General features: G+C 40.2%; 2 protein-coding genes across 8 annotated transcripts in view; one reads left to right on the top strand and one right to left on the bottom strand.

The window, feature by feature from the left end:
- Nucleotides 1-15017, top strand: part of TMEM164 (transmembrane protein 164) — a 48652-nt gene extending 33635 nt beyond the window's left edge. For all 4 annotated transcript variants that reach the window (XM_034435052.2, XM_034435051.2, XM_087877537.1 and 1 more), the window contains 3 exons: nucleotides 5486-5564; nucleotides 10285-10385; nucleotides 10848-15017. In XM_034435052.2, coding sequence (XP_034290943.1) covers nucleotides 5486-5564; nucleotides 10285-10385; nucleotides 10848-11054 — 387 coding nt within the window. In that variant the 3' untranslated portion in view covers nucleotides 11055-15017. The remainder of the gene's footprint in view (nucleotides 1-5485; nucleotides 5565-10284; nucleotides 10386-10847) is intronic.
- Nucleotides 15018-15574: 557 nt separating this feature from the next.
- Nucleotides 15575-21945, bottom strand: part of AMMECR1 (AMMECR nuclear protein 1) — a 91385-nt gene continuing 85014 nt past the window's right edge. For 2 of the 4 annotated variants that reach the window (XM_034435050.3, XM_087877535.1), the window contains 2 exons: nucleotides 21461-21557; nucleotides 15575-20299 (listed from right to left, as the gene is read on the bottom strand). In XM_034435050.3, coding sequence (XP_034290941.2) covers nucleotides 20185-20299; nucleotides 21461-21557 — 212 coding nt within the window. In that variant the 3' untranslated portion in view covers nucleotides 15575-20184. Of the gene's footprint in view, nucleotides 20300-21460; nucleotides 21558-21945 lie in introns of those variants that run through there. The other 2 variants (XM_087877534.1, XR_015729682.1) reach the window with 2 other exon arrangements.

Here is a 21945-nt window from a genome sequence, read left to right as displayed (position 1 = left end):
TTTTGCCCCATTTTACAACTTTTCGTGCCATAGCTGTTAAGTGAATCACTGCAGTTCGTAACATGTTTGTTAAGTGAAACTGGCTTCCTCATTGACTTTACTTGTCAGAAGGTCGCAAAAGGGACACGATCCCGGGACACAGCAACCGTCATAAATATGAGTCAGTTGCCAATTGTCTGAATTTTGATCAAGTGATCATGAGGATGCTGCAATGGTTCCAAGTGTGAAAAACGGTCATAAGCCACTTTTTAACTTTGAATGGGCACTAAGCAAATTGTTGTAAGTCAAGGATGTGAGTTTGGTTAGGTATAGTGCATTGTCTCATTCCCAAAAATGAAACCTAAGGCCTACAAACTACACTGGATGGGTTTTCCAAGTATTTAAGCCAAAGTATCATGAGGTTTAGTGTTTTGTATATACCCATTATAAAGTCCCACATTAAAGGGTAGAATCTCCAATTTGGATTAGTTCAACAACTGAATACTTGCTGAGGATGGAGAGCTGTTGCTGGGTTACTGGAGCAGACTTAGTGGAAGGTGACCAGCAACTGGTTGAATTCCCGTCGAACCTTAAACTACAATTTAACAAATTGCAGTGGGTGTCTCCAACATGCAAAGCCCAATCACATTGTTTGCTTTTTTCAATCTCCTACATTTCAAAGAATCGTAAGACTGGAAGGAACCTCAGAGGTCTTCTAGTCCAACCCCCTGCTCAAGGCAGGAGACTTATTGCATCCCAGACAAATGGCTCTCCAATCTTTTCCTGAAGGCCTGCAGTGGTGGAGACTCCACAACTCAGGGAGGCAAGCTATTCTGTCGATTAATTGGTCTTGATTTATTTAATTGATTAATTTGGTCAATGAGATGCTATGTAGCAAACGGGGGATGTCTAGTCTAGTGAAAAGAAGAACCAACGGTGACATGATAGCAGTGTTGCCACAAAGAAGACTGAGTCAATCTATTTTTTCTAAACCACTTGAAGACAAAACAAGAAGCAACGGATGGAAACTGAACAGAGAGAGAAGCAACTTAGAACTAAGGAGAAATTTCCTAGCAGTGAGTACAATTAACCAGTGGAACAGTTGCCTTCAAAAGTTGTGTCTGCTCCAACACTGGAGGCTTTTAACAAGAGCCTGGACGGCCATTTATCAAGAATGGTATAAGGTCTCCTGCTTGAGCAGGGAGGTGGATTAGAAGATCTCCAAGGTCCCTTCCAACTCTGTTATTCTATATTCTGTAGTTTAGCTTGCATCTCTAGAAATACAGGGAGAACTTCTGATGAGCTACGAGGATACCAAATATCAGAGACATTGATCATCCAGCATATTATTTAAATGCTAGCTAAGGATCAGGTTAGGCTGGTGTTGTTGAGCTGAGCTGCCCATAGTGTGCAAGCTTGTGTTCAGAATTTCTCTGAACTGTTCCACCCTGATATGTACAGGAAAATGCTGACATCATTTTCCTGCTAAGAAGAGTCAACATTGTGAAATAAACTTCTTGAGCCAACAATCAGCAGCTGTCATTTCCACTCCTTTCAGTTTGACACAAACTGGGATTCCTGTATGGTTGGGTAGTTATGGAGAGCTGATAAAATACAGGAATTGTTTGTGTTGTTTTTTAAAATCCCCCAAATGTATATAAAAGTACAGGAGTCCTTTCTTTTGGCCAAGAATTCAGAATCGCATAATACTGCATTGGAGGAAACCCATTTGTTCAGCAAACACAACAATTCTTATGGGATTTTTCCGCAGCCTCTGAAGATTTAGAGCAGAGTTTTTCAAACGTGGCAATTTTTAAGATATGTGGACTTCAACTCCCAAAATGCTCAGCTGGCTGGGGAATTCTGGGAGTTGAAGTCCACACATCTTAAAGTTGCCAAGTTTGAAAAACACTGATTTAAACTCTTTGGAATGCAAAGCAGTGATCAGTGTTGGGTTTCTCAACCTGTCCTTTGTTTATATATTTTCTTGCTTACTTATTTGCTAGCTTTCTCTCCTGTCTTTCATTCACTCTGTCCAGGTGGGTTACATATTTCTCTGTGCAATTTTCCCATAGCAACCACCCTGGCAGGTCACATTAGGCTGAGGTGGGTAGGTGGGGATTAGTCTAAAGTCACACAACAAGTTTCCACAGTTAAAGATAAAGCTGGGCCTGAGTCCCACACAGATTCCCATGCCAAGATTCTCTAATATGGGACTGGATGGACTTCAAGAGAAATAGCCTTTGATACTTTCCTTCTTTTTTAAATCTTGCACTGTTTATTTACTGATTTATTTCATTTCATTTCTCTGGCTGCTCATGTTTTGGCAATAACTTCGAGTGGCATATGAGGATTAAAAGCACCAGGAAAAAAAAAAAATCAACCATCCGAATCATGGTGGTTGCAGAAGTCTTGGCAAATAATGTCCAAGGTTGCAGAAGTCTTTCCGTTTTTTAAAAAAAACAACAATAAAAACCAATTTAAGTAGCAGTTTGCTCAATCTCAAATGCATAGGGGAACAACCAGTTCTTCAAAGCCCCCTGAAACCTTAAAGAGTAGGAACCATCTTTTTGTCTCTGGAGCAAGCCAGTATAGAGATAATCTTAATTAATGGAGCACGGCTTCCTGCACTTTCTGCCTTGTTTGCTTCCTAAAAATGAAACAATGGTTAATGAATCAAAATCCAAACAAGGAGCCCATTGTGGAAAAGGAATGAATATGATAGGAAAACGGGGTATGGATGGATATTTTAACCGACTGTGTTTGTATGCATTTGATATTTTTATACGTCAAAGCTTCCAGCTTCTAAAAGCTTATTCCAAAAGAGGTCAACATACACTAGATAGCCATGTATACTTTTGAGTTATAGTAAAATAGCTGAGTTGTTTCTTGCATCCAATCTAAGGCTCCTAATTCGGTTGTGGTGAAGCTTGGTTATGTCACAATGTTTGTGGTGCCAATATCCAGGTAATAGATCCAGGTAATAACTCTTTTGTTAAAGTGCCATAATAAATTGAGTCTGTTGATGGTGTCATCTTTCTTTCTGTTTGATCACAACTGGGATTGTTGCTTTACATGTTAATGACCTGATTTATGAAGGGTGCTGGTGATTCTTGATTTTGGTTTACCAAGGAATGTGGTAACCTAAATACAAGTAGTCCTCGGTTAACGACCAGTTATTAATGACTTTGTGAAAGTACGACAGTCTTAAAAAAAGCTACTTACAACACGTCCTCAAAGTTACAACTGGCGCACCTCCCCACAGTCATGTGATCACGTTTGGAGTTCTTAGGAACTGCTTGCATTTGTGACTGGTTGCAGCGGCCTATGGTTACGTGATTCTGATTTGTGACTTTTATACCATGTTTGCGCCCATTGGAAATTCTGGATTTGCTTAATGACCACTGGTTCACTTAGTGACCACAGTGCTTAACAACCATTGTAAAACCGGTCGTAAAGTCAAGTCAGATCACACATGGGGACCTTCTTAATGATTGCAATGAATTATACCACTATACAGGTGGTCCTTGACTTAAGACCACAATTAAGGAGCCTTGGTAGTACAGTGGTCTAAAACACCCTGTTATTAAGACCAGCTGCCTGCAATTACTGCAGGTTCGAATCTCGCCAGGCTCAAGGTTGACTCAGCCTTCCATCCTTTCTAAGGTAGGTAAATTGAGGACCCAGTTTGTGGGGGCAATAAGCTGACTTTGTATAAATATACAAAAGGATGAAGGCTATTGCTGAGCACATTGTAAGCCGCCCTGAGTCTCCGGAGAAGGGCGGCATATAAATCAAATAAAAAAAAAAAAAAGCTCCAAAATTCCATTGCTTAGCAAGACAGTTGTTAAGTGAATGTTGCCCCACTTTATGATCTTTTTGCCACAGTTGTTAAATGAAACACTGCAATTGTTAGGTGAATCCGGCTTCCCCAGTAACTTCGCTTGTCAGAAGGTCGCAAACGGGGATCACGTGACCCTGGGATGCTGCAACCGTCATAAATATGGACCAGTTGCCAAGTATCTGGATTTGGATCACGTGACCATGGGGACACTGCAACAGGCATAAGTGTGAGGACCAGTCATAAGTTTTTTCAGTGGTGTTGTGACTGTGAACAATCACTAAATGAATTGTAAGTCAAGGGTTAATCTCTAAGATAAAACATTTTCATTCCAAAGAATATTATTTAAAGTCTGGGTGACGTTACAGTGCATTTGTTTGCGGAAATGTTCTCTGTTGAGCAACTGTCAAAAACATGACAGCAGAGACAACCTGACCAAAATGAATAGTTCTGTGGTTTTGTGACCATTTCCTGATAGGCTTTCAGAATTTCAGTTTGCATTCCGCACTCGTCAAAGCTTCCATCCTACCATCCTGGCTACTCTTGACTCTCCAAGTCTGTATCTAAGTAACACCTACCAAGAGGAAAACGTCCTTTGCAATGGCTCTTTGGATAGTAGCCCCTCCCTAGAGAAAGTGGGGGAGGCTTTAATACAGTATTTCCCAAATAGTTGGACTTTACACTCAGTAGGTGGGATCCTGTACTGGGATTGCACCCAGAACCACCAATTTTATTTATTTATTTATTTTTATTTATTTATTTTTATATGCCGCCCTTCTCCGGAGACTCAGGGCGGCTTACAATGCGCTAAGCAATAGCCTTCATACTTTTGCATATTTTATACAAAGTGAGCTTATTGCCCCCACAATCTGGGTCCTCAATTTACCTACGTTATAAAGGATGGAAGGCTGAGTCAACCTTGAGCCTGGTGAGATTCGATCTTACTTTAATTGCAGACAGCTGGATGTTAAATGCTGCCTTAGTAGGAGGCATTAGCCTCCTACGCCACTCAGGCTCCTATAACGACATTTGACTGGGTTAAAAGTATTTGGGGAACATGGTTAATGGATGCAACATGTCAAGTCAAGCCTGTTCGTTTGAGCCATTTTACAAACTGGGAAATAGATATACAGCTGTCCTGATGAATAATAGTCGTTCCTCTAGAGGCATACAATACAGATAGTCCTCAACACAGTTGAGCCCCAAATTTCTGCTAAGTGAGACATTCATTAAGTGAATTTTGCCCCATTTTACATTTTTCATGCCTTAGTTGTTAAGCGAATCACTGCAGTTGTTAAGTTAGTAATCCGGTTGTTCAGTGAATCTGGCTTCCCCATTGACTTTGCTTGAAATCAAGGCCACAAAAAGCGATCGCGTGACCCCAGAATACTTCAGCTGTCATCAATATGAATCAGTTGCTAAGCACCTGAATTTTGATCCCATGACCATAGGGATGCTGCAACGGTTGTAAATGTGAAAAACGGTCATGTCACTTTTTTCAGTGCCTTTGTAATTTTGTATGGACACTAAATGAACTTTTGTAAGTCGAGGAGTACCTGTATTGAATAAAACTGACCTGAAATTGAATCGAAGGGAAAATTACTCTGAGCTGTGTGCACACCAGTTTGTATTTATAAATCTGTTCCTTCTTCTTTTTTTTTGCAGCTACCTTTTGAAATGGAAATTTATTACATTCAACATATCATGCTCTATGTTGTCCCGATCTACCTGCTACAGAAAGGAGGTATGTCGAAGGGGGGGGGCTTTACTGATACTATTTAATGATATCCTGTCTTCCTAGCTAATCAGGACCTCCATCACTATATTCTAGAGGATCTCCTTCAGCCACTGAATGTTAATTTTGTTCCTCAATTCTTACCAAGGATGCTATATTTTCAGTTCAGCAATCCAACAAAACTTCAGCAAAGCTTTTCACAGTTTAAAAACATAGACCATAGAATCATAGTCCAACCTCAAGGCAGGAGCTTCATACCATCCAGACATAGGGCTATCCAATTTGTTCTTAAAAACCTCCGATGATGGAGCACCCGCAACTTCTGGAAGCAAGTCATTCCATTGATGAATTGTCCTCACTGCCAGGAAATTTCTTCTTACTTTTAGGTTGGATCTCCTTTTAAACAAGTTTCTACTCATTACTTCTTGTCTGCCCTCTGGAGAAAGGGAAAATCATCAACAAATGAATTCCCCCTCCCCCCAAGAAATGGTAGATGTTTCCTTGTTTGTGAAAGGGCCCTACTGATTTTGCATAATGACTCCTTCATTTGTTGCCCAACCACTTCTTGGCCAGGAGAACAGGAGAGCTTTCAAACCTGTTTAAGGAGACCTTTAGGTTCCTGCAACTCTCTGCTACCCTCTGCTGGTGGCCTGCAAACCCTGAACTCCACCTTCAGTTAAATGTTTGTCGAAAGTGGGATAAAAATGTGAAATAGGGAGAAAAAAATGAATGACAGCCTAGTTGCCACCACTAACATTTCTTGATGACCTTATTTGGGGAACATGTTTATTTATTTATTTTATTGAATTTGTAAAAAGAGACTGAACAACCATTTGTTCAGAATGTCTATGGAGATGCTCAGTCATCCAGGTCATGGTTGTCCAGAAGGTGCTTTGTTCAAGTGGCAGCTGGACTTTCTGGTTTTTCTTCGAAGATGTTTTGCTTCTTCAGCTCTGCCTGGATGATGGGGAATGGAAGGATTTATACTCCTGTCTGCAAACCCTGTGATTCTATTGTTCTATCTATGGGAAGGCTCTCAACAGTGGAGTGGTTCATAGTTCTCATAACTATCATGAGCAATATAAATCCTCCGCCATATAAGTTTTCTAAACAAAGAAACAAAGAAACAAACAAACAGGATCTTGGTGGCAAGATCCAAGAACTCAGACTCTGGATCTCGTCCACCTCCCATGGATTTCTTTGAGATCTGTTGAGTACCTGATATGGTAGGATGTTCTTTTGAAATTGTGATTTCCCCCCCCTATTATTTTACAAGCTTGAAATTTGCTGTTAAGGTCTCAGCAAAGCTTAAATATAAACCATCAGTTACCAAACACATGTGACCCAATTCAGATTTCTGCTAAGCTGTGGAAAAGTTTCTCCAGTTTTGGTTTAGAAGATGGAGTTAACCTCCGAAGATTGTGCTAACCATTTTTCTGCAGGTAAGTAACCCTCAACTTACAACCACGGTTGGGACCAGAATTTCCATTGCTAAATAAGGCAGTTGTTAAGCGAGTCTCACTCTATTTTGCAACATTTTTTTTTGTTGTAGACTGTTAAACTAATGATTGCAGCTTTTAGTGAATCATGCGGATGTTAAATAAATTCGGTTTCCCTCATTGACTTTGCTTGTCAGAAGCCGGCTGAGGGACAATATATGGTGATCATGTGACCCTGGGATGCTGCAACTTTTGTAAATGCATGCACGTTTGCAAGTGCCCAGATTTTGATCACATGACTCTAGGGATGCTGCAGTGGTTGTAAGTGCAAGAACTGGTCATAAGTCACATTTTTCGATGTTGTTGCAATTTTTGTTGTTAAACAAATGGTTGCAAGTCGAAGGGCTAGCTGTAATGATTCCTGAGGAGCTCTGGAGAAGTTGAGTTAGGCTAGGAAGAAAACAATGTAATTTCAGCTCTTCCCAACCGTCTCTCTTCCCTCCACTCTTCCTTTTTACCCATTTCCCAGATGAGCAGTTACTGGTCTCCATTCAGTGATTTTCCACGGTATGCAGAGAAGGAATTTCTGACTGGAGAGACATCAAAGAGGGAAGAGAAAGCATCTCTGAGCTGAAATTCAAAAGCTCAGAATGGGGGCCATTAACGCTTGGAAAAATAAGCATGTAGATTTCTTTTCCAGCTGCCTTGGTTGCCAGGAATTTGTCTGGGCTTTTTCCCTTGGCTTTACAATGTATTGTTTGAAAGCTCCTGCCTTCAAACCAGATACTTCTGGAGCATGTCTAGAGGGGCTAAGCAAGCTTTCTAGTTACTGTATTTTTCAGAGTATAAGATGCTCTGGACTATAGGACACACCTACCTTTTTTGGGGAGGCAAACAAGTTATACACTAGTGCATGGATATGGGAAATAATATGAAATTTTACCAGTTTGGAACTGTTTTAAGTTTTTTTTCTTTGCATAGATTGGTATTGTAATCAGAATCAGTAAGTTATTCAGCACACAATTTGTTAGATGTAAAGCTTTTCCCCCCCCTCTCTTTATTTTCCTTCAGGTAAAATTTTAATTAAGTTAGTGAAATGCTTTTTAAATTCCAGCTAATTGTTGATTCTAGACAGAAATTTTACAACAAAAGGACACAAAGAAGAAAATAAGACCATAATACACTCACAATAACTCTGCCTCCGCCTCCTAGTTTGCCTCGCTGCAGCAAACAGCCTGCTTTAATTTCATTTTCATTTTCGGCACAAGAAAAAAAAAAACTGCCTTCCAGCAATTTGCCTGCTTGCAGCAAGCAGTGGAGGCCTGCGTGGCAATAGGCTATGACAATCCCTGCAGCCTGAAACAGCTGAGGGTCGGGAGGCCAATCCAACCACCAATCAACTGCTTGTGCTAATCAGGCTGTGCTGAAGCTGAAAAGGGCTGTTTTGCTGTTTGTTGCTTGCTGCAAGGAAGTAAATTGCTGGGAGGCAGAGGCCAAAGGGTGGGGGCCAGTGGGTGGGCGGGGCTACATTCGGAGTGTCAAGATGCACCCAAATTTTCTCCCTCTTTTAGGGGGGGAAAAGTGTGTCTTTTATTCCGAAAAATACGGGGTAACTGTTTCTAGAGCAATGAATCAAATTGTCATTAGTTAGGAATGCAAGAACTCTCTACAAGGAGTCCTTGACGTAGTGCCACAAATTTGTATTGCTAAGCAAGACGGTTGTTAAGCGAGTCCCTTTTATGACCTTTTTGCCACAGTTAAGCGAATTGCTGCAGTTAAGTGAATCATGAGGTTGTTAAGTGAATCAGGCTTCCCCAATTGACTTATCGGGAGCCAGCTAGGAAGGTTACAAATGGGGATTGTATGATCTGGGAAGTGCAACTGTCGTAAATACATGCCAGTTGCCAAGCGCTGGGGATGCTGCAGTCCCCATTGGGATTGTACGCATGAAAGTGTGAAAGTCATGTTTTTCAGTGCCGCTGCAAACTTTGAACGGTCACTAAACAAGTGGTTGTAAGTTGAGGACTACCTCTAAAGGAAAATACTGCCATCAGTTGAAATAATGGGGGAGGGTTACACAGATGTCTCAAATGACACTCCTCCTGATTCTCATGATACAGGTAGTCCTTGACTTAACAACAGTTCATTTAGTGACCATTCAAAGTTGCCACCGCACTGAAAAAAGTGACTTATGAATGTTTTTCACATGGCCCTTGCAGCATCCCTAATGGTCACACGATCAAAATTCAGGTGCTTGGCAACTGACTCAGATTTATGACGGTTTCAATATCCTGAGATCACCTTTTGCAACCTTCTGACAAGCAGAGACAGTGGGGAAGCCAGATTCCACTTAACAACTGGGTTACTAACTGAATAACTGCAGGGATTCACTTAACAATTTAGTTGTTAACAAAGTTGGAAACGGGGGCAAAACTCCCTTAACAATTGTCTCATTTAGCAACATAAATGTTGGGATTAGTTATGATCATAAGTGCAGGACCACCTGTAGTTGCAAGTTTGAATGATCACTAAATGAATGGTCATGAGTCGAGGACTAACCGTAGTCTGGCTGAATGAGTCTGTGTATTCCATTAACTTTCCTGCCTGCTCTGGCATTGACTTCTGTGGTCCTGGTTTGCTGAAATACAGGTAGTCCTTGAATTACAACAGTTCACTTAGTGACCAAAGTTACAACGTCATTGAAAAAAGTGAGTTATGACCATTTTTTACACTTAACGATTGTTGAAACATCCCCATGGTCATGTGATTTACATTTGAATGTTGGATAACTGACTCACATTTATGGCGGTGCAGTGTCCCGGGGTCATGTGATCATCTTTTGCAACCTTCTGAGAAGCAAAGTCAATGAGGAAGCCAGATTCACTTAACAACTGTGTTACTAATTTAACACCTTCCGTGAATCACTTAACAAATGCGGCAAGAAAAGTCGTAAAATGGGGCAAAACTCACTTAACAAATTTCTTACTTAGCAACATAAATTTTGGGCTCAATTGTGGTCATAAATTGAGGACTACCTATAGTAAGGGATTAGTGTGCAAACTTTTTCAAGCCAGGAGTCAGCCATGGTCTTCTCAGCATCGTGAAATGTTTGCAGTTCTCTTCTTTGGTGTTCAGTCTGGTCTACAACAGAGATATTTCTACCAGCTTATGTTTTCTATTGCAATAATCTTGGATTTTCTGGGTGAAAATTGATAACTTCGTTAAAGAAAGAATGGTGCCCATCTTGAAATAGCAGAAAACATTTTTCTGTTTTTCTCGTTTTCTAAAAGGTGTCTACACTCCTGAGCCATCCAGGAATTTTTGGTGGGCCTTGCTCTCCACTGGGTTCATGTTTGTCTACCACTACATTTTTTTACAGATCTTGGGACTTGTAAGTCAATTTGCTTATATGGATTGTATATCTCTCTTTGGCTTGTGTACGGGTGGGTTTAGTAAAAATATGCCAATGGAGCAGGTAAGTAAAGAAAAAGAAACAGAAGATGTAGCTTAGAGAAAAGAATTCTTGTTTTAAATGATTTACCTTCTACCCAAGTAGATTAAACAGAGGAAACTGCAGTACATTAAAAAGCTTCAGAATTACATTTGTTTGAGGGTGTTGTTTGGGTGTAAACTGGGGTGCCAGAGAAGACAAAGAAGAACTGACACATTTCAGGTTCATAGTTACTATGGATAGTGAGACAGGTGACATATGGATTTAATAAATAAATAAATAAATATTTAAGGACTGGGAACATTACTACTTTTCTTAAAGTAGGGCAAATTATTGTAGGATAGTATAAAGACATTTTGTTTTGAAAGATAGTAAAAATCAATCTTTCTCCTGCTCTTCTAGATCACTGAAGTGAACTTGAACAACATACTGTGCCCGGCTATTTCTGATCCTTTCTATGGCCCTTGGTATAGAATCTGGGCATCGGGACACCAGTCCATCATGACCATGTTCCATGGAAAACTCATAATTCTCCTTTTCTATAACACTGTCCCTTTCTTTAAGCTCGGTGTGGATGTACTACGATTTCCGGCTAAGAAAGTATCCTGAGACTCCATCCTGGTTCTTATTTCTTTGTTGAAGAGATGATCTAGAGAAGAACCATTGTATTTGGGGTTGGAGAAGAACACTGCCTATACTGTTTTTGATTTCTTTCTTCTATTATGACATCAGGTTTATCTTCCCACTATTCTGCTGAATCTTCATTCCCTGTAACTGGCAAGGATGGCGAAACCATGGGCTTATTTACAAAAAGCCACAAGTAGACTTAGAGTGCAACTTCTGATCTTGCCACCCTGGACCTTTGGAGTTTCAGATGTCCGTCATATCAAGGACTTTGGCTGATGGAAAGCACTATTCCGTTTGCTCATGACTTCAGTCAGTTTTCCTCCTGTGTGGCAGCTCTTAGGTTTTATCTTCAGCACAGAACCTCTTCTTGTCTCATGTAGACTTTGAGCATAAATAGTGTTGGGTGCTTTCTCACTATCAGTGTCGATGCAAAGATTCTTGCGTGGTTGAAATTGGTTAAACATATGGGAAACAATAACAATCTACTTGCCAAACACTGCCTTCTGAAACTCCTGAAAATTTAGGCTGAAGCCTGCTCAGATGCCATCATATCTGCTGGCACCTTCCAGATTGTTCTTCTAAATTAATTGGTGAAAAACAACTTAATTGCTGGATTAAGATTTAGGAGATAGATTTGTCTCAGTTAAAGGCACTGGCCAAGAAAATCTGCCAATTTGGAGTTGGACTCTATGTCATAGCTATGTATACTTACATAAATGTATTACATATTGTACATACATGTATTCAATGTTATATCCACATATATATCAACTTCCCCCTACTAGGCCACTCCAGAACAAAGCATAACCTTTCTTCATCCACAATTCACCATCTGGCAAGACTGTGCTAGATGAGAACCCTGCAGACCAACGTATTTGGAGATCCTTGGGGAAAACAGCACACATTCAGGTTTGTCTGAAGTAGCCAAGCTGCATTGGTGTAAATTGGAGAAAAGTAATCCTCAGAAGCAGAATCTCTAGCTTTCTGAGTTGTTGCTGTGATAGTTGTTCTGAATTAGATTTCTGCTACTCTTTTGTACCGTCCCCGCCAGTGTCTCCAGTTGTATTGCCTTACAAGTCCCATGCTGGGCAGCCTTTGATATCTCAAGCAGAGAAAATTTGCCTTAAGGTCAACCTTATCTGCTCTTTCCACCTGAATGTGGGAAGTAATGGGGTGGGGTGGGGTGGGTGCTCACCACGAAGTACTTCAAAAGTTAGTATGAATATTTCATTCCAGTTGACCAAAACTTGAATCTCATTGCAGTTTGGCGTGATCAGAGAATTAATCTTCTACTTGAGGGCTTTATAAATCTTGGTGGTGGGGTTTTTTTTTTTTTTTTTTTGCATTCGTTGAGACATTTTGTAAATATTCAACTGTGAGTATTCTTTAGTTGTTACTTTTCTATCAGAAGAGATAGTTCCTTCTATGCTGCCCAGTGGGAAATTTCCTCTCTCTGTTTCTTGGGCCAAATTTCTGATGTCAAAACCCCAGTGGGGTCCTGGGGAGCCAGGTGTCTTCTGCTGCTGCTTTGATGAATCTTGATGTTTACTCTTCAACGTGGCCTATTTAAACAGATATACATACGTACATGCAATGAAATTTCTAGATGAATAACATAGCCACAGTGTTTTTGTGCTTGTGTGTGTGTGTGTGTGTGTGCATGTGACAGTTGTCCTGGACTCCTTCCATATAGAACCATAAAACTTACAAGGAGATACGCATCTGTTTTAAATAGTGAATATTGACTTTTCTTTTTCTTTTTAAAAGCCAAGAATTAGCTAGGTTTCTTATTTGGACCTGCCAATGAAAGTGATCTTTGTATTCGTATTGTGATCTCAATGATCAATCTGGATCTATCCTTTGATTCTGTGCCATATTTATCATCCACAATCTTAAGTTTTTTCTAGACTATGTAATCAGTGTGTGGGTGCCTCTTGATCGCAGGAGACTTTGAATTTCCTTTTAGAGCTACTTGCTCATAAAACAGGTGCCACTTGTTTTCTTTCCAGATCATACAATAGCTGTTTCAAAAACATTGTGTCTGCTGTTCAAGTCCCGGTTATTTTATGAAAAAGCTGCCTTGCTAGCACAATAGATTGGGAATTTTCTTTTTAAGTCACTTAAAGGGTTTTCTTCTACATGCGTCCTGGATAAATAGACCAGGGACTTGTAAACCTCTTTTGAGGGAGCGTTTTCTTTCATTCTGTGATTTGACAAGAGTTGTGGAGGCTGTTGATCCAAGTTGCAACTTCTGTGAACTAGAATTTTAGTTCTGGGCTGAAGCAATCAGATCCTGGAGAGATTAGGGACTGCTGGTGCCAGATCTCTAGAAGTTGATAGTCTCTGTTTGATAAAAATAGCACCTTCAGCAGGAAAGATAGCTAATATTGTTTGTTCTAGAGCTGGGATTTTCCTTGTCCCTTTTTCTAAATTTAAGCTGGTGAGCTTTGCTGGGGGAAATGTAGCAGCAGGGCATTATCGCCTTTCATTCTTAATTTGAAGATAAATTCAGTGTCCTTTGTGGCGCCCCAGGCAGGCATGATCTTTGTAAATCACTAACAGTGCAAGTGCCAAGGAAGAAGGTGCCATATTTCCTTCTTGAAATGCAAGTATGGGAGGATTTCCCATGCAGGGGCGGAAAATGTAGTTAGAGGGATACACATTTTAATTTATAGATTGGTTGGAGGAAGGAAATAATAATAGCATAAATCGGTTAACCTGAAGAGAGGATTTGCAGATTGCATCCCTCCAAAATAAAAACCCTGTGTGGTTACTGTTTACTGATGCCTGGCAGCTTTCATTGGCCTGTGTTAAATTCTTTGAATGAAAGGTTGGCTCAAAGCATCCTGGAACGAGGCTAGAAAAAAGCTGCAAGCAGAGATTGTCATGGAGGCCAAAGAGAGCGCCTTGGAATGCTTTGGTCCTCTCCCTTTTAGCATCACCGTTCCCATCACCTACTCTTTTTTCATAACGTCTTGGAAGAATCTTAGTTGGCTTCCACTAATGGTTTGTCTACTGGGTATGGAATCCTTCCGAATTGCTTTCCTGTGTTTTTAACATCTTGTATGATTGTTGAGCCCAAGGTTGCTCATGGTTTCCATTTATGGCTGTAAAACTTCTTGGAATTCTAGTTAGGCGTTGTCTTTTGAAGACCGCCAGAAACGGATGATTGGCTTGTGTGCACTTTTAACGTCGGGTACCTCAGCGAAGCTGCTCCTTTTGTGGCCTGCATCAGGGTTTTGATACTTCCTCATCATGGAAATTGAGTGTGCTTTGGAAAAAATAAACTCAGAACTGAGTTCTACTCTCATAGCCAAAAGGCACCAACACTCAACGTGCATCGGATTCACACTGGTTTTATCTATACCTGAGGTTGTGCAAAGGGATGATATATACCACCATTAACTTTCCATGATGCAAGAGTATTTTAAAATTTTTCAAAGCAGGACCTTGTCAAAGGACTTTTTGTGGGGCCTCAGGGCTGGAAGTTTCTTGAATTGCTGTAATTTTACTTACAAGTGTGGCTGTTACAAACACCCAAGGTGTTTGGCTCTTACAAATCTGGGAAATTGGAAGTTTATTGATGTAGCTACATCTATCTGAAATGGTCCTTTTCTTCTAGTGTCTTAGTTCAGTTGATAGCTTGGCAAAAAAACAAAAATCTTCGTGGCCATACAATCTTTTGTTTTCTAATCAAATAGCCTTCAAATGTTAGTATTTTAGCTCATTCTGGCTATTGAGGGATAATCAGAAGTAGAGTTATTTCCATTTTTGATGAATTAAAAAATAGAATCACCCACTAAGATCATTTTATTAAGATATTTTTTAAAAACTTTTTTTTTAAAACGTAAAAGTCGTTTTCCAACAAAATTGTGTATTTGGGTTTATGGCTATATAGTTGTCTCAAATGTTTTTTCTATCTCAAAATAAAATGTTTGTGAAAAAGAACCTGCTTATGTTTTGTTTCACGGAGATAAATATTTTACACCAATGGTTGTAACTTGAATTTAATCCCTTGGTTCTAACTTCAACATGGTGATGGTTGGGCAGATTAGACTTCCCTGTCTGCTTCAGTATAAGAAATCCTGCCTGGGAGCAGCAGGTTGGACTAGACCACCTCCAAGGTCCCTTACAACCCTAATATTCTATGCATTCCAAAGAACCGATCCTTTTGGGAAGATGTCTACTGTATTTCGTTCATTCAACACCTCCTTCAGGATGTACAACTAATTTCTTTTCATTCTGGCCTCTTTTATACAGATACATCTCTGACCCAAGTCGCTTTTTTCCAGTGCTGTTGTAACTTTAAACGGTCACTAAATGAACTGTTGTAAGTCAAGGACTACCTGTAAACTTTCCTAAAGTTTATTTCAAGCCTCTCTTGCTTCTAAGGGGTGGGGTGGGGCTTTTCTAGATCCCGTCATCCCTTCTGGTTGAAGGCAACCAGATCTTAAACTTAAGGAAAGGTATCAAAGTGCAAGGAAACCATTAATACAAGCAGCTGCGATTTTTCCTCATTTTATTGGGTAAATGATTTAAAAGGTAATAACAATAGTGTTAAAACTACTACAATATCTTTCCACAGCCATATCTCACAGATCCACAAATTACCTTCTAAAGTAGTTTTTTTTTGCTTTTTCCTCATTTTTACCTTTAAGCCATACTTATAAAATGCCCGTTTTTTAAAAAATCAACAGTTTCTTCACACTAATAGCAAATAAACATGGAAATAAGAATCTAGTCTTAATGGAAGGAGGTTTGTGGTAATCTGTGATAATATTGTAATCAATAGTCAAAGGAAAAGAAGGGGGAGGGGCTTCTGAGCTACTCCAGGTAGATCATCTGCCCACCTATGTCACTTTTTCCATTGAAGATAACTAGTTATTATGCTGGTGAACAATTAATTCTTTTAACATATAAAACACTAAAATAACTTAGAAACTAGATTCAAATCTTTTGGAAAGAATCAGCTTTGATATACAAAAACAGTCATAAGTTGTTACAAAAGTTTTTTTTTCTTTTTAACTCAGTGCATTTATGTACCAGTGTGACCACTGGCTTCAGAGCAGAAGGAAGTTTATTTCTTTCCTTCCGAAACAGTAATAATAAAAAAAGAAACAAGGAAAAAAACATATCTTTGTATATAAAGAATCATTGCTGGTCTTAAGAAGTGTAACCAGAAACCCTTAGAATCTGAGAGGCACATGTCGGGTTTCTATATTATTTTATTTAAACATAAAGTCACCAGTTTAATTTCATCAGAGGAGCCGCGGCAGTTCCTCAAACTTAATTAACATCACTAGCAAAAATCAGTTAGAAACTGTACAAAAATAAAAAAAGTTAACCCATTTGCATCCTGCAGAGACTTTGAAGGATCGGAAGGCAGACATTTTAAGAAGCAGCATTGAGGCTCGGCTGGAGGTGTCTTTGGTTCAGTCCAACACACAAGAATGTCGGCTACTCCAGACAGTTTCAAGAACCCAGAACAAGCTGAAGACACATCAAGAGGTTGAGATCATCAATATGAAATGGGGGTAGGGTGGGTGGGCCAGGTGCTCCCAGCTGACGGCGCATCAGCACAGGATGCCTCCTCCCTCGTGAGGTCCATGCCCAACCCCAGCGCGAAGATGGTATAATAGAAATGCACACTGCAGCACCCACATCTCTCCTGGATGGAACGGTCGTCCCATCGTCTCCTCTCTCTTAGCTTCAGACGGATGTTAGTTCCCAAACTGTCCTTCACCACACAGGTGTAAGAAAGAAAACATTTAAAGCTAAAACTAAACCGCCTTTTTGATTTATTTTTTGGAATGAAATAAGGCAAGAAAAACACAACCGCTGCCTGAACAACACCAATCTATGGCTCAGTGACCCAAAAAATCCCAGGTTGGAAACTGACACAGCTTTGCAGATTGAAAAGGAACCGCAAAAGCTACTTTGGGTCTGGGAGAAATGCCTAAGTTGGGCAATTAAGTAATGCAGGCGTCTCCAATCTTGGTAACTTTACGACTTGCGGACTTCAGCTGCCAGAATTCCTCAGCCTCAACCAGGCTGGTTGAGGAATCCTAGGAGTTGAAGTCCACGAGTCGTAAAGTTGCCAAGGTTGGAGAGCCTTGCAGTTGGGAACAGCAGTCCCGTTGCATGGCCAGCCCTTCCCTGACCCAAGAAACACAACCAGGAAAAACGAAGTACACGTGCCACTGAAGCCCACAGATCGCCACCCATATGTCCAAGATTATCGCTGATGCATCTCGCCAGCCTTGCAAGATTCCAGGAATAGCTCTCAAAACAAACATAGATTTACAACAGGTTCAAAAGAGTCTGGAGGTTTTTTTGGTTTTCTTTTTTTTTTTTTTTAAAGCGCACCTTTCCAGTTTGTTCAACCCTTTGAACGACAGCTGTTGTTTTTGATTAAGTTCCCAAAGCAATAGCTATATGGAGACACTCAAAACGAGAGAAAATAAAAAAATATTGTGCATTATGCTGACAAGATGATCCTTTGTTTTTTTTTTTTTTTTGTTCCTCCTCCAAGCCACGGTGGGAAGTATTGCTGACCTCTTCCTTCAAACCCTGCAGGATTATTTTTATTTAAATCAGTATATCATTATTACACTGGTAAGAAATTCTGTATAACATCTGCATATATTGAGGATTTTTTTTCTAAAAAAAATCTGATATGATTTTAGAGTCCGCATGACCAGTCACGTGACCTGCTTAAGATGATTAGCACCTTTAAATACACACATATATTTTTAATATATATATAATAGATCTTTTTTTTCTTTAAAAAAAACTTTTAACATTGAGCTCACCCAGAAGCATGAACTGTAATGAGGAAGATGGCTCTGTGTGTGTGTGTGTGTGTGTGTGTGTGTGTGTGTGTGTGTGTGTGTGTGTTTGTATGTTGGGTGGCTATGGTAGATATTCCAAATGCTTGCAGCAGAGAAATTTTAACTTGTGCTCAAGTTTCCCTTTCAAGGCAAAACAGGGAAAGTTGCAATTAGACAGCAACCGACAATACTTTTCACATAAAAAATGAACCCCTTTTTCCACCCTCCCGTTAGGGAAAGACACCCCAGAACTTCAAACCAAAGCTCCAATGGGTTCTTTCCTCATCCGTTGCCCTTTTTTCTTTTTTTCAGGATTTTTACTTATTTGAAAATTAAGGCATCGAAACAGAAAGTTAATATTCAGACGTTCAAATACTGTGGATCGAAGGAAAGACTTTCTCCTCGCTTCCCCATCTGGGATCGTAGTCAATTCTTTCAACAATACTTCAGGGCCTGTGATACGGTTTCCTGTTGGTTATTATGGTAGTCTATGTCTATGAAGATCGCATCCCTAAATGGGATGAAATGTGGGGGGGGGGGGGGGGCGACATGGACTTCTGCCAAAATGGTATCTGCTTCCTCTAAGATGTTCTTCTAATTACCAAGAAGGATCTGTGGAATAGAGCTCTGAGATCTATTTCATTAAAATTTGTACGAGTTCAGGAACCACCTGAAACGAGAACTCTGAAAGCCCTTCTTAGAATTCAAGGTCGGTTAGGACGAGCTACTTCTGCTACTTCCACCCCGAGATGGTAACAATTTTGATTCTGCTAACTTGTCTACTATCCAAAAATATTTCTAGCGCTGCATTGCAGGTTAATAAAAAAAAAAGTAACTGCTATTAGATTTTTAATTTAAAATTACTAACCTTTAGGATTTTTCTAAAAATCAGTGGGCTTTTCTTTTTCTCTTTTCTTTCTTTCTTTGTTTCAGTGCACCTACTTTGGTTTTCATTTCATCAACAAAAGCACCAAAAATTGTGCCATCAAGAATGGCTAATTTATACAGGGGCAAGCCTTGTAAGGTAGGAGACAAAAATTGGATCCTGCTCTCCAAATAACATTTTTCACCTGCCTGGAAAGTTTAGAATTTGGAATAGGTATCTCCTCTTGTGCTTCTGCTGTCTTACCTTCCTTCCCAAAACTTGTGTCCCCTAAGGCACTAATACCAAAATTTGCTGACTTCCTAATACAGCAGTTTCTTCAAGCTGCTCCTCCTGATTAAGACTCCGTAAGAAACATCTGAGAAGTGAAAGAGAATCTTGGAGTGACTCTGATTGGTTCTGTTTGTCAATTTGCTGATGGAGGATAGAGCTTGGCAGATCACACTATCCACCTGAAGACAGATTTAGGAACTGGAGTAGGGAGACACAGACTATCTGCCCATTTTTAGTTCCAGTGATTTGAATGGGCAATTTGAAAGGATTCGAACCAGGATCTCAATCCAGGTCTGTAATAAAAGTCTTGCTACGATTATGTCTAAACCAGGAGTGTCCAACCTTGGTGATTTTAAGACTTGTGGACTTCAACTCCCAGAATTACCCAGCCACCCATATTATCTGGGGATTAACTGGGAGTTGAAGTCTATGCTGGCTGGGGAATTCTGGGAGTTGCCAAGGTTGGACATTCCTGGTACTAACCAAAATTACAATTTGTTTCTCATCATAATTAATTCAGCTTATTACTATTATTTGACTGGGCCAACCAGACCAGGAACCAGAGGTTCGCGTAGTCTCTTACAAGTTTTATTTTGGGAACTGCTGAAGAATTCATCCTATTCAAGGCAATCTTTATCTTGCTTCTGACTTGGGATCCAATATTTTATGATTTTAAGAGCAGACTATTATATTTCATTTTTCTCTATCTTGACACATTTGCATTCTTTCCTTCCATCTACAGTTTCACAGAAAAAGGTGATCAATACAATTGAGTGATAAATGAAGTAGAACTTTAAAATGTTTTTTTTTTAAAAAGGACCAGGTTTTTTTATGTTGTCATGACAAAGAAAAAAAAAGGAAATAAAACCCAGCCAGTCCACAGTGACTCATTAAAAAAAAAGGTGTTTGGGAGGGAGAGAAAAGAGCGAAGGGGTTCTTTGTAACGATGCAGCGTTTCCACCCGTTGCCATGGTGAGCTTAACCTGAGGCAGAGAAGCGTCAACATGGCAACGGAAATTATCATCATAAAATGGTACAGTAATAGAGATAGCTAGACCAAGAAGGAGGGGGTTCTCCTGGGAAGAGGTTTGCAGAAAAGTCCAGAGACTGGTCATACGGCTCAGTGTCAGGAATAATGGTTGTAGGGGGGGAGGGTGTGCCCGATGCCGTTTTGGAAGTGGTGATGCTGTCGGTGGGCAAGGTATTCTGTGTAGCTGACGGTCATCTTCTCACTACGATACCTAAAAGTAAAGTGGGGAGAAAAAGGGATAAAGAGAGAAGGGGGGGAGGGGGAGTTAAAGGGGAAAAAAGGGACAAGTTTAATCTCCTGAAGCCTTTGGTGGTGCAGTGGTTCGCATACAGTATTGCAGGCTAACTCTGCCCACTGCCCAGAGTTCGATCCTGACTAGCTCAAATTAACTCAGCCTTCCATCCTTCCTAGGCCGGTAAAATGAGGACCCAAATTGTTGGGGGTAATACTCTGTAAACCGTCCAGAGAATGCTGTAAAGCACTATGGGATAGTATGTAAATCTAAGTGCTATTGCTAATGCTATGCTAAAGCAGGAAAAATTTGAAGACTCCAAGGTCTCTTCCTGTTCCATTATTCTGTTCAATTTAAGACATGGGCATCTGATCTTTGGCTTGCCTGGGCCTCCCTGAGTGAAGAGGAATTGTCTTGGGCTGCATAGGAAATATTTAATATAGTTAATGTATATAAATAACAAATTGCCTTGATTTTTAAAATATTTTTATTGTATCTTGTAGGGCTGCATGACTAGCTGTCCAGGGCCGCATAAAGCTTGCGGATTAGATATGCCTGGTTTAAGCATTAAAGGAAAACCAGAAGAACAAGAAAAATTCAACAGAATTAAGACTAGGAAGACTTACTTGGTTAAGATATAACTTCCCAAAACTCATTTCTGTCCAGGCTTCAACTCTCATTGTCTCTTACTTACTTATTAAGAAAATTTATGTTGGTTGCCCAACTCACTCATGGTGACTCTGGGCGGTTTACAGAGGTAAAAACCCATACAAAACCTAATAACAACTCACCCCCATCCCCAACAATAAAACCAACTACTTGGTGGGCTTGGTATCACCTTGAGGCCCCCAGACTCTCTGGCCAAACCAGCTTTCCAGGGCCTTAGTGTCAAAGAGGGGCCAATCTTATTTTTGCAGGAATGATGCTCCACAGGGATGGAGCCACCATGGAGAAGCCAGAACTGGAATGGATATGGACAGTCAAGACCAAAGTGATAGGGCCATGACTCTTAAGCTGGGACAGGGGCTCCAACAGTTCCCAGGAATGACATCAGAGCTCTCCATCCAGAAGAGTGCAGGGATAGGAACAGCTAAGATCCTGCAAAGAACCCCAGCAAAACCCAGGAACAGGACTTCTTACCTGGTCAGTTTTATTGTTTTCCTGAAATCGTTTGTGATTGGAGCCTTATAACCTCCTTTCCTCAATAAGGAATCTATAGTCTGAATATGGTCCCAGCCTGTGGAGTCATTAGAAGAGAACACACAAAGAAAATCAGCTCTCAAAGTTTTGCAAAAGGTTTAACTGATTGCAAAGAATACAAATTGTGCAGAAATTTGTATTTCTAGGGGGAATTCCCACAGGTAAGCTGGTTAAAGCTGAACAATTCCAAAACAACATAAGACTAGGAATAATCCCAAATAAACAATGTTACCTTATTATCAGTGTTGTGTTCAGTTATGAGAAGCAGTGTAACACAATGGCTAATCCCTAACCTGGGGCTCACTGAGGATGATGGAACCTGGTGTTCAACAAGTTCTACAACACACCAAGGCTAGGTTTGGGGACCAAATTGTGTGCAGGATAAACTAAATTAAAATTCTTAATTATCCATAGTGCTGTGTGTT

This window comes from Pantherophis guttatus, chromosome 12, assembly GCF_059756535.1.
Source record: "Pantherophis guttatus breed Tessera chromosome 12, ASM5975653v1, whole genome shotgun sequence".
Lineage (NCBI taxonomy): Eukaryota > Metazoa > Chordata > Lepidosauria > Squamata > Colubridae > Pantherophis > Pantherophis guttatus.
This window is presented reverse-complemented; position numbering and strand designations above follow the sequence as displayed.